Source organism: Rhyacophila brunnea, unplaced genomic scaffold (assembly GCF_057557595.1).
Source record: "Rhyacophila brunnea isolate RB1 unplaced genomic scaffold, BYU_Rbru_1.0 scaffold_2, whole genome shotgun sequence".
Taxonomy (NCBI): domain Eukaryota; kingdom Metazoa; phylum Arthropoda; class Insecta; order Trichoptera; family Rhyacophilidae; genus Rhyacophila; species Rhyacophila brunnea.
In genome coordinates this window covers 42,593,265-42,606,414 of record NW_028232859.1, presented here as the reverse complement: position 1 = coordinate 42,606,414, position 13,150 = coordinate 42,593,265, and the positions used below count along the sequence as shown (strand labels likewise).

At 32.5% G+C, this 13,150-nt stretch overlaps 1 protein-coding gene across 1 annotated transcript; it reads left to right on the top strand.

Moving 5' to 3' along the window:
- The first annotated feature begins 538 nt into the window (after window positions 1–538).
- On the top strand, window positions 539–12,890 carry LOC147072352 (acyl-coenzyme A diphosphatase NUDT19-like). The gene is made up of 6 exons (XM_085946901.1): window positions 539–742; window positions 3,551–3,872; window positions 5,422–5,569; window positions 7,544–7,744; window positions 9,128–9,341; window positions 12,657–12,890. The coding sequence occupies exons 2-6, from the start codon at window positions 3,565–3,567 to the stop codon at window positions 12,878–12,880; spliced, it is 1,095 nt and encodes a 364-aa protein (XP_085803027.1). The 5' UTR covers window positions 539–742; window positions 3,551–3,564; the 3' UTR covers window positions 12,881–12,890.
- Window positions 12,891–13,150: the final 260 nt, after the last annotated feature.

Sequence of the window (13,150 nt, the reverse complement as noted above, 5' to 3'; positions counted from 1 at the left end):
CATTTCTCGTTAGAACCTCCACACTGTGGAGGCTCGTATGATCCTATCAGGATCGGACACAGTCGAAAGAAGTGCATGAAAAAAAAATGTAAAATAAAAGAAAAGAAAATTCTAATTTCGAAAAATAAACTGACACAAAAATAAAACAATCGTTAATTTTAATTCACGAAAGAAAACTAATGCTGGTATACTATCATAATTGTTTGATATATGAATGTTGACAGGTGACACTGTCACATCGTAAATTTTCTAGTTTATATATATATCGATAAAGACATAGACACAAGCTATTTTAAAACACACTTAACAATAAAACAATAAATTAGTATTGTCTAATGCTTTGACTAATAATTACTTGCACATTATTCAATTAACTTCTCTGTAAACTTATCTGTTTATTTATATAATATTGGTAAATCATTTCATAACATAACAATCTAATATCAACAGTAATCAATGTTCCCTGTCCTTGTACTCATGCCTTTTGTGCAAACACCAAATATCCCGCTTCGGTGCTAAATTTCTGTAATATTATTTCAATCGTTCGCATTCGGTTGTACACAAATATCGCTAGCTGGAGGTTTTACTCATGTCTCTGTAAATAATTATTCGCATTATCAGAAAAAAAAATACATAGGTATTACCTATTCGCGATTATATGAAACTGAGAGTGGTTAAATTGTTTATGTTCATGAAGAATCATCAAAATTTAAAGAGTGTGAAATAGTTTCATATTATTTCGGTAAGTCAATAAATTATTTTCTCACAGAAAATTTATAGTCGTCTTCGTAGCAACCTGTAGTATGGAACTTGAAACCAGCTGTAGAAAAAAAATGTACTTTTGAACTAATTATACAAATTTTATTACAAAACCAATTATATTCTAGAGCTATTCACAATAATACAGTATATTTAGAGAATTATAAAATTACATTTTAAAGTTATACAAAACAAAAACAGAAACACTTTTATAAAATCATGCGTAGACAGTATAAAATACTTACTTATTACAGTTTACCTGTGACTAAAAATTCAAAACTTATTGTTATTAGTCTTAAATTACTAGTCATGCTACATCTACAAAACTGTTAAACGTCACTTCAATCACTGTGGTTTTTAGTATTTTTGTTTTTATTTTACGAGATTATTACTACCTCCACTGTTTTACGATTTGGTTTAATGAGGTTAAAGTCTTTGAATTCAATTGTGTATATCTAAAATTAAGATTTTTCCGTTTCTGAGATTTTTCAAAATTATATCTGTATTGAGCCAGTCTGTCGTGTGTACCTAAAGTAGCATATTATCTTTCAAAGCTGAAACACCTGTTGAGTTAATTCATAATGCATTTTCAGTAGACATGGATATTTCCAGTATCTAATTGCCTATTTTATTATTTTTTCTCTTCTGAGATTAATCTTTCTTGAATATTTTTATTGAAAACGCTGTATAACCAATATTTTACAACGTTTGTCTTACCTCGTATTCTTATTTGTCCGATACAAATCTTGCAATCGATTTTTAACTAACTTCCCGACTAGCTAGACATTTGAAACTTTTAGAATATATCAAAACACGATGCCAATGCATTTTTTAAATACTTTTAGTCATCTTTAAGTAGAATTGAATTCATTTTCAGTTAGTTCTGTTTTGTATGAAAAGTTATTTCGACACCATTATTGGTTGCTAGGGGAGGGGTCTGGGGTCCTAGCAACTAAATTATTAATATATACGTGCGTTACTATGGATATCAATATTACATGTCAAAATTACATTTCAGTATTATTTCTATCGAGTACAAATTTTTTTGATCGTTTAAGCTAGTCAAGTCAAGTTTATATGATTCAACAGAAAATTTAAAAACGTTGTATATAAAAAGTTCTTTTTATCTTGTAATTATTTCTAATTTAAATGTCATTTTGTGAACGTCTTGAATTCATAATGATTTTATAAATAAATAAATAACAGAAACTTGAAAGATGATACTTTAGGAATGTACCAATTATGTATGTACTTATCTCATTTTCTGTAAAATCGTACCTACATACTAATTCTGAGTTGCAGATATACTCGTATAATATGCCTAAATTTAATGTTTTGTTGAAACGAACGGTTACGTTATTTTTGGTATGTAATGATTAAGCTGTTGGGATTAAATAGAAGGATTAGTTTGAAATATGAGTTCACTGTATAGGTAGTAGGTACATCTCTAATTAGTTATTTCAAAGCGTTAGAATAATTCATAACTATATAAACAAACACCATTTATCCCAGTAGGTATTATGTTACATGATTGTGTTATATACTATATAAATATATCAAACACAATAATATATATATATATTCCATAGTAATAAGCCAAAACCGAGTTAAAGAATAAATTATTATTTTACACATTTATTATCAACGGTGTCCAATCTCTGAATCCGTGGGTTACTGGTTCGAATCCGCGGATCTGCAAAAAATACTATTTATGTTGATGCTTAATCCAGTGCAACGATTTTTACGATTCATCGTGAAAAATGACTGTTAATATAACCTACCATAGTATAATGCTACGCTTAGGAAAAATATGAATTTTAAATACGCTTAAAATGACAATAATTTAAAATGGTAAATTTAATCTATCTTCATATCTCGTAAGTTATATTACTAGGTAGGTATTACTCTTTTCTAGTATAAAAAAAATAATTGAAATTGTTATGAAATTATACGTATAATAAAATTATACCATTTGACATTTATTATTTATTACTTATTTTATAATAATTATAATTAGCATAATTTAAACTATGATTTATTGTTATCAATATTCTAATTATCCAATTATAAAGTAATTATTGATGACCTATGTTTCTGAACTATACACTGATGTATAATACTAATTATTATATGTAGATACCTAGCAACCGAAACAAATATTTTGATAACCCAATGATGTTGACGACAACTTTCTCTGTGTAATTCAAACTCTGAAATCATCACCATCATCAGCCGAGGTGAATCCAATGTTGGATGAAGGCCTCCCGTAAAGCTTTCCACTCTTCTCGGTATCTAGTTCTTCACTGCCACACACTTTACACTCAAGACACAGTGGAGGGTCACTTTTAAAGATACTATTCAAACATTAAAAGATATTAAAATTCAATTCGAGCCCATCGTTCTATCTTTTATCATACTATTTCAGTGGCGAAAAATCGATAACAAACGATTATTTAACTTAATTTGAAAATAAATAATTGCATTACGATAATTTATCAAACATTCTGTAATTATCACAAATCAAATAGTGCAGATTGATTTATTCTTTCTTAGTATTAATTGGTATAATAACGCAACTAGCTATCGATTAATATATAAATAGTATTGCAATATTAACAAATCGAATGTGCAAAATGATTATCCATGAATTCTATCTCAGAAATGTATGAAAACTACTGACGGAGCACTTCCTAAATGAAGAAAGTTTCGGAAATCTCTATTAAAAAAAAAACAAAATAGGTAAGTATTATAATATATTAGGTGTATAAAATATGTCAGTTTTTTTTGTCAGGATTCACTTTTAAAATGAGACCAAATGCCAAAATTTGGAGGGAATCCGCGACGCTTATAGCAATGGCGAAAAATGGACCTACCAAAAATAACAATATCAACAAGAGCAATTATAAAATACTCTTGCAGCAGAGAAGTGACAAGTCGGGATTTCTGCCAAGTACTATTGTTTTTCCTGGAGGCACCGTTGAGGATTGTGACTCCAGCCAAGACTGGTATACACATTTCCAATCATTCGGCTTGAAGACAGAAAAATTCAAAGACTTTCAGTCCAAACACATCTTACTGCCCCCAATTTTGCAAGGCCGAGATCCAATTCAAAGGTACGTTTTTTATCACCACTTTACATTATTGACAATGGTCAATATAATTATTGTGATAAGTACGCACAGTATTCTGAAAACTAAACACAGCTATATCATTTTACTTCAAAAAATAACGGATGGTCGAATAGCTACATTAATTAGTCGTGGCTAGGGAATCCAATCCCGGTATCCCGGGATCCCGAACTATTTTCGATACCTATAAATCCCGGGATTGGTAAATATAATCCCGAAACTTTCGGGATTGATATTTTTTATCAAATTTTATAGAAAATAAAATAAAAACGAAAATATAACAGAAAAAATACTTTTAATAACATATAACTATTTTAGAAATAAACTGAGTTTGAATGAAGTTTGATTTATTACCCATGTGTTGCAAATTCATTTTATTTTTTCACATATATTAATAAAAATGATAAAGATTGGAAAAAAACAATGCTTCACACTTTTAATCCTTACAGCGAGAACGCCAATCAAATAAAGTGGTTCCACCATGATATCATACGTTTTACGACAGTTTCATATTTGGCTGACTAATTGGATTTATGAAGCGGAAAGGCCATAGTATAAATTATACTAGATTTATTTTTGACCGATTTTATCAACGTTATTATTTTGTACATTTATAAAAAATTAATATTCTATTGAAAAAAATGCCAATCCCGGGATTGTCAAATTTTAATCCCGAAATCCCGGGATCAAGATTTTGGCTCGGGATTGAATTCCCTAGTCGTGGCGTTTGCGCGATCATTTCCATGTTTTTTCAAGCTTTGAGTAATTTCCCTGAAGAAACAACGTGAATCCTCGTTCGCCATCATGACTCATGACAATCAGAAAAATAGTGCGACGCTAGTATTCCATAGAGCTTGTCCAGACGAAGCGTGACGAATGTGGACAGCTCAATGAAGTCACCTATGCCTCGACCGCACGCAAGAAGTGACACTGGGCGATTACATGGGAACGGCTCAATGAGGTCACATGTACCTACCTGGAATACGCGCGTTTCTCACCGCGTTTTACGCGCGAGTACCAAAAATGTGCTGCACCCATATGACGCGTTTCATTTGGCGTGTACAAGCTAGGTGACGTTATACATTTTTAATGGGCATAAAATAATAATAAAGAATAAACTCCGAAGACTCAATTGTGATACACGGTTCCTTTGAGATTTTGTATATCGCGATAACTTGCAAGATGTATTCTCTACACTGTACATGCTAGATGACGTAATTTATCTTGGAATGGCTATAAACGTTGCGTTGTCGAGAGTCTCGCGATTGCTTGCGTTTATCGCGTGAGAGATACCACCCCGCGAATGCATGTGGACATCTGGAAAAGCTCTTATTAAGTATCTGTTTTACGTCATAGTTAAATGAATTATCGTCAATGCACATCATTTGCATTGAACACTATACTCGAACATGTAGGCAGGCGCCTAATAATAATTTAATGATCAAGTATGTACAATATAGTTATTTTAATATATTTCGGACTTCCTGAAGAGCTTAATTGAACATTTAAAATTAATTGTATGTTTTATTATTAGACAAGTCTCTTTGAGAGTGACAGCCATCCGGGAAACCTTCGAAGAACTGGGTGTGTTGATTTGCAGACAAAGAAGTGAAAACCCGGAGAACAACAACAAATACGCTTCCTACATAACTGACTTTGACGTAAAACATTGGCAAAATAAGGTAATGTTCAATATAGTTTAGTTTTATTAGATATAAATCGATATATAGGTATAGTATAATATAAAAAATACACTTTAATAATATGTAAGTTACTATTTATTATTATTATTACAACGTTTTTTACAACGTTTTTCTTAGGTGGTATTCTTATTTGACCGGTGTTTCTTTGTCCGGTACAAATCTTGCAATCGATTTTTAACTAACTTCCCGACTAGCTAGACATTTGAAACTTTTAGAATATATCAGAACACGATGGCAATGCATTTTTTAATGCTTTTAGCCACCTTTAAGTAGAATTGAATTCATTTTTAGTTAATTCTGTTTTGTATGAAAAGTTATTTCGATACCATTATTGGTTGCTAGGAGGTCCTAGCAACTAAATTATTATAAATAATATATACGTGCATTATTATGGAAATCAATATGAAATGACATTTCATTATTCAGTATTTCTATCGAGTACAATTTTTTTTGATCGTTTAAGCTAGTCAAGTCAAGTTTATATGATTCAACAGTAAATTTAAAAACGTAAATAAAAAGTTCTTTTTATCTTGAAATTATTGTTTGTATTTTTCCACAATTAATTTTAATTTTTAACACAAGACAGTTCATTTTCTAATGTGAATTGTTTTGTGGAAAAGGTAGGTAGGTATGTACATAAAATATATAAATATATTATAGCTTACATATTATTAACGGGTTTGTATTTTATAATACCATTTCTTTACATCACACAATGAAAAAAACCATTTAGTTAGGTTATTTTAATTGAAATATTTGATAGGTACCTGATTTTTTTATTTAAAAAATGAGTTATTCATCGTCGGCTTTTCGCTTTTGACATGTTGAGTTATCTAAACATATTCTTTTAAATCACTAGGTTACCATTAGGCATTAGTGTAAATTCAGTTATCAGTCACTAGGGCACCATCACGGAATCCTGTATCCTGGAATACTGCAAGATATTAAATCCATTATTTTTTTTTTAATTCCGGGAATAAATTCAAAATAACGTTGTCTCAAATAGCGTATTTAAGTGCACTAAAAATATAAATAATAGAGAGTGGCTAATTTTAAAAATGAAACAATCTACCATACCAATAGGATTGAGGATCTAGGACGATTCAGCGCCGGACAAGTGGGTACCACGCATCGAAAGAAATTCGAAAATAAATAGACGTTCGTGAATTATATGTACTTTTAAAATATATATTTATTATTATTATTTGTATTTAAATTAATATTTAATACTTGGTGAGAATTTAAGCACACGTAAATAATGATTTAATTGTGCATAATAATATTATGTTAAGTTCCAACGAGAAGTGGGTTCTTTTGTTTATATACAAAGACTCAGGCATGATAGATAATTCTCAATCCACAATAATAAAAACATTATGTTAACATCAAAATACTAAGTAGTAGATAGAAGCTGATTAAAATTCCTCGTATGCTTTCTGTATAAAATCGTAATGAACGTCTATTTTATCATTCGACAGTGTGTCGCCTAATTGTCCTGGCGCCCAGTTGTCCCATGTCCTTGATATTTGAAGTAGAATTACATGCATTGTCATGATGACAGTAACGATACAGTCGGTAAACATTAAAATTATATTGAAAAATACTTATAATAAATCTTGATTCAGACATAATAATGTAAACGAGCACATACGCATTATTTACCTACTAAATCACAATAATAACGTAATAATATATCACTCAAACAATTTGATATCATATTTTCACTTTAAGCAGAATTCAATATATGTTTCTCAATTTCCTTATACCAACGTCCTGGGATATAAAAAAAAACACTAATTAATCAAAGAAAAATTCAGTACCTATTGAAAAGTTTCTCTGGGCTTACTATCCCCTATCAGCTAGCTGTAATATGGTTTTTAGTAGAAAATCGAATAGAAAATGGAAGACTAATAATTTACTTACATACTAAATACTATTTTCCTACAATTTTAGGTCCACAAAGATCCGTTGGAATTTCTCTCGCTGTGTCAGCATTTAGACTGTTACCCTGATATCTGGTCACTGTTTGTCTGGAGTAACTGGCTGACACCAATAGGATATGCATCGCAAAGATTCGATACTCTATTTTTTGTCACTGCTTTCGATAAGTCTCCGCCAGTGTATGCAGAAACATCTGAAGTCTCGGAAGTTAGGGTAAGACCTAGTATTTTTAGTTTGATAAATATTTTCAGGTGTAATAATATATTTCGAAAATACATACATAAATCGATGAAATTCAGAGGGTTTATCTATTGCTTTTTAGGTATTTTAATATCTCCTACGTACCTACTACCAGATTATGAGATTTATCCAGGGTAGAGGTATTGTGACAGATGTTGCCTGCCTAACTAAATTTCGAGGTTTTTGCGCTTTGAAACATTTTTGTTTTCTCTCCCAGCTATTTATTTTTTGTCCAATCCGTGTGCGTTATGCAGTCGTGTCGTTAGATTTCAAAATCAGCCAAGTCCATAATAAATGAATAGGAGAAAAACAGCTTTTTGTTTAAAAGTTACTGAAGTACTACGAAGTCACAAGGGTGAAAGTTTATATTATTTCGATTATAGAATATTTAAAATTAATAAGTTCCACGTTTCGATAATACAGAAGTGTTAAAAGGTAGTAGTTCTTCAACAATTCACAAAAAAGTCAAAAATATCTAAAGGTGGACTTGGCTGATTTTGAAACCCAGCGACACCTACGCGTTGGAATAAAAGGATTTATACGTAGTTACACCATAATAGTATTACTTTTAAAGAAGATCCCGTAGGGTTAAAATTAACAGGATGTAGAACTAGGAGGTTCTTTAAAGTTTAGACAACTGTCCATAACAAGGCTTAAATCAATGAAAATCTTTATGGCGACTATACCGTACGATTGACAGTCTCGCCCGAAGAAGACAAACTGCCCACACGGGAGGCGATTCTTGCCTCTGAGGGTATCTAAAAATGGGTATAAGCAACAATAACCAGTGAAATCTCTAGACAAAGTGCCGCCAATAGACAGATATAGAATGTCGTGTTTCATATTTTATTCTAAATAGTAGGTACACAAATATAATATATGTGTAATTATCTCAAACAGACAAATGTAACAATTGCAACCAAATTTTGAGGAAAAAATACATACATATCATCTACTGAGGATTAGAGAATTTCTACACAGCCTCCTCTCAAACAGCGGTAGTTTTAGATACGTGGATATCTGAGGAGCTGATAAGTTTGAAGCCCCCAATTTTAAACCTAACATTTCGGTACTTTCTAACGAAGAGACCGCATCGTCCGCTTCATAGAAAACTGCCACTTTCCCAAAAATTCCAATAATCGTATTCGTTCCTTAATTTGCCGTACCTGAACAATGCATTACCTACTAACATCAACAGGGCGTCATTAGGCATCTTCACTGAAATGCAATTTCAACGAGATTATATAAGCGATGAAAAATTATGTTGCCTTTGCTAACTGCTGGAGCGACACCTTCTAGCCATCTGAAGACAGGACACGACGAAAGAAGAAATTATTATTTTTCACTTTTTTGCAGTGGGAATCACCAGAGAAAGTGATGGGCAAATATGAGTCTAAGAAATTGATGCTACCACCACCACAATGGTATGAGCTATCTCGATTCATTCACCAAAAGGATCTCGACAGGTTGATTAAATTTGCATCTGAAAGAAGCTCATTAGGCTGTGATCAAATTTATCCGATTCTTTTAAAGCCTAAAAAGGGAAAAGGGTCGATCGCCATTTTTCCAGGTATGGCTATTTTATTCTTTCATTCGCATTTTCATTGAACCCGCCATTGTGAAATGAGCTTAACGCCTTTTATCCTATTAATGTCTGACTTTTTTAAACCTATACTCAACTAAAATAACTCATATTCTCACAGTTTTCAATATTGTTAACTGTTATAAGTTATAATATAGGTATATATGAATAAACGAAATAAAATAGCCGACAATAATATTTTTTTTATTCATGCAATGTTGTCATGAATGGAAAATTAAATATGGAAACATTATTTTGAAGTAGGTATATTGAAAGAATTAAATTTAATATTAATGAAACTTTATTTTTCAATGTCAGCTATGTTGCATTGGTTATTTATTACATAGGTACATGTTGGTAACTAACTATAAAGAAAGGTTATATTAAAATAATTAGGAAATAAAATAATATCTGCAGAATAGGCTAATATTAAAAGCAAGAAGCGAAGTATCAGGTTTACTTGTTTTATGGAAAAAACTACTTTATATTAGAGCAGTGCTCGAAATAGAAAATCTTATGAACCGGAGCGCTGAATAATCATTCAAAATACCCCCCCCCCCCCCAAATACAACATTAAAATGTAGTTTTTTTTTTAAATTGGTACACAACTCATTTTTGCAAAATCACTTATTTTTCGTAAATTTTCTTAGAATTGGGCTCTTATCTTCAAAATTCTAGAATCTCGTACATTTGTGTATTCCTTCGCTGCAAGGTTCTTTTGTGATTTCAAATTATTTTTCAGGTTCCAGAGACCTACTAATTTAAGGTCCGGGACCTGTAGCCCCTTTAGCCCTTTTTGTAAACACATCTGAAGTCCGAACAGCCTATATTATATTATACACCTTGTAGGACTAATCATTAATAAATAATATACACATTTTCCCCACGAATCAGTTCTTACAACTTTAAAAACTACATACCTACGTGCAATATTATCTCAATAACATGAAACGGAACGCAATTTTCAAAGAATCCACGAACAGAAACGGCGCTCCGGTGCGTTCCGGTCTATTTCGAGCCCTGTATTAGAGCACAACAAACCCACAGTAAAATACTGTTATAAGTTTTAAAAAATGTGATTTTGCAGGAGAGCCATTTTGAAGATTATTTTTTTCAAATATTCTCGGAAAAACAGGATAGGCATGGATGTACAAATTTGTACATATTATCATAACATGATTTATTTTTAACCACTTTTCTCATTTTCTTTAGCACATAATAAAATGGAGACATTTTAACATTTCTGAGTTACGACAGTGTTTTATTAGGATAACATTTAAAATGATATTGTTTTTAGATGTCGTTTAGATATTTAGCTCTTGATGTCGTAACTTAGTTAACAGTATTTTACTGGATTGAATAGTGTTAGAAAATTAATAGATAATACATACTTAGTGCTATTTGAGTTTGAGATACAAAAGTATTTTATTAAAATAGCAAAAAACGAATCTAACCATATTCATAACTCTACAACGACCACTTTAGACTTGCGACAGTACCTATTTTACAGGGAATGCTTCAAGTCGGTTAATTACCTTTCTTAAAATTATTATTTATCATTCCCATCGCGATATGTATAGCATTCATAGCTATGGCAATACGGGTTTTCCGAAAAGCCGATTTAAAAAAATCAAAATGTTATCGGTATTAACGGTATTAAAGCAGAAACCACTTGTATTCAGATTTTTTAAACACGGATACCATAAAATCACTGACAGGCAACGGGTAATTCGCTTCCGCTGTCCTCGGTGGCATGCTCATGGCGCTTGCTGATTTATGAAAAAGAGTGTTGAGGTGAATTACATATTATTATTTTATATTTGTTTTGGGTGCATAACTCTAAAAAAATTTGCATACTGCAACGGTTTTATTATTACTAATCGCGTGAGAGCAGCTGGAACATCCTCTGACCTCTTTGAAATCACGTCAGGAGTCAAGCAAGGATGTGTACTTACGCCCTTTCTTTTTATCATCGTGATGGATTTCATAATGCGTAAGACGGTTCGCCCCGACAGAGGAATACACCTACATCATTATGACAACCGATCTATGCAAAGAAAGACTGTGCTACTTGGAGTATGCAGATGACGCAGTCGTGTTTGCCTCGACAATCGAACAGTTGGAGGTAACCGTGAACAGGCTCGCCGCGAACTCGAAACGTGTGGGTCTTCATCTGAATGCGGCTAAGACCAAATCCATGTGCAGTGCTGCATGCATCGACGCCGACACTCATCTGCGGGTTTCCGGTCTGCCTGTCGAGCTGGTGTCCAGGTTCAAATACTTGGGTGCCACTTGGAGTCGCATGGAGGTCAAGGCTGTTTTCTGTGAGGACAAAATGTCGTTTGTTTAACGCGTGCGTACTACCTGTGCTCCTGTATGGCTGTGAGACATGGCATCTTCCTACGCTTCAAGAGTCTCGGCTTTTGAGCTTTGAGAATCGATGTCTCCGCCGAATCTTAGGGGTACATTGGTACGACCTCGTTTCAAACACCCGAGTTCGTGAGCAGCCTTCGGTGATTGAGGTTATCGCGAAGAGACGCTTTACGTGGCTGGGACACGTATTCCGGATGCCGCCAAAGAGTGCGACACTTCGTACCCTTGTGGCGCACCGTAGCCGGCTCTCCCTCACCCTGCAGCGGTGTTACAGGAACGACCTACGTGCTGCAGGTCTGACATGGCGGGAGGCGCAAGAGTTGGCGATGAACCGAGGGAAATGGCGCTAACTTGTGCTTGCCCTGTGCCCCAATGCTGGGGCGTGATAGGGTGGAAGTAGCCGTAATGGCAAATGTTCCCTAATAGAATGTTCTCCACAATATTGACCTGTTATCCACCTTGATGGAATTTGAATTTAAATTCCAATGGCTACGCCTTTCCGTACATTGGCCTATAATAAACTATTATTCGTTGACGGTATGCATTTACCATTGGTCACTACACGTCATAGTGTCTGAAAATGCCGAAAAGCGAAACCCGAGTCATAACAAAATTACTCAAATGGAATAGTACAAAACTTAAATCGATTAGAATTTAAGTGTTTAATTTCTAACCTCTAAAGATCATCGTATTATAATAATAGAAACATATATGAGGAAATATTTTAGCTCAAATAATTAACAAATAAATACAAAGTATTTGTTAAAATCAGAACTTCTGCTCCATTATTTTCCAAATTTTAAAGGTCTACATAATAAAATTTAGTAATACCCGTCATCACATTTATATACTTACATAACAATAATTATTATTATTAGAGATTGTTTTATTATTAGTTTGAATAATTTTTGTATTCTTTCTTATCTTCAGGTGATGAGCTGTACCCGGATAACCCAAATTTTTATGCGCAACATGATGTCCTTTTAGACAATAAAACAATAGATGAACTTCAAGATTCTGCTAAAATTACCCACCGAATGGAAATGTATGATCTGTATACAATAAATGTTCAAATGAAGAATTATTCGCCTGTACAATGTCAACTTTCTCCATTGAATGGAAACCTGCCTAACCTAATCAAATATAATGTTTAATTATACCGACTGTCTTCAGTGTTTTTATTTAATAATAGAATTAATAGTCTAATAAATAGTATGATTACTTAAACTGTTACAATAGTATGTAGGTAAATGTGTATTATATTAATTATGTAGATCTTGAGTATGGAGGATGGGAATATTAATCTCTCCTTATTTTTACCATATACATCGATGCAAATTGAACTTCGGTGTATTATTTATTATAATATACTAAGTACCTATACTTCGATTCACTGCGAAAATAATTGTAATATCATAATAATA

Bases quoted from the DNA above. Each gene is read 5' to 3' on its own strand.
- LOC147072352 (XM_085946901.1), top strand. From the start codon at position 3,565: ATGAGACCAAATGCCAAAATTTGGAGGGAATCCGCGACGCTTATAGCA. The intron at 3,873-5,421 runs GTACGTTTTTTA...TTTTATTATTAG, and splicing joins GGCCGAGATCCAATTCAAAG to ACAAGTCTCTTTGAGAGTGA. The intron at 7,745-9,127 runs GTAAGACCTAGT...ACTTTTTTGCAG, and splicing joins CTGAAGTCTCGGAAGTTAGG to TGGGAATCACCAGAGAAAGT.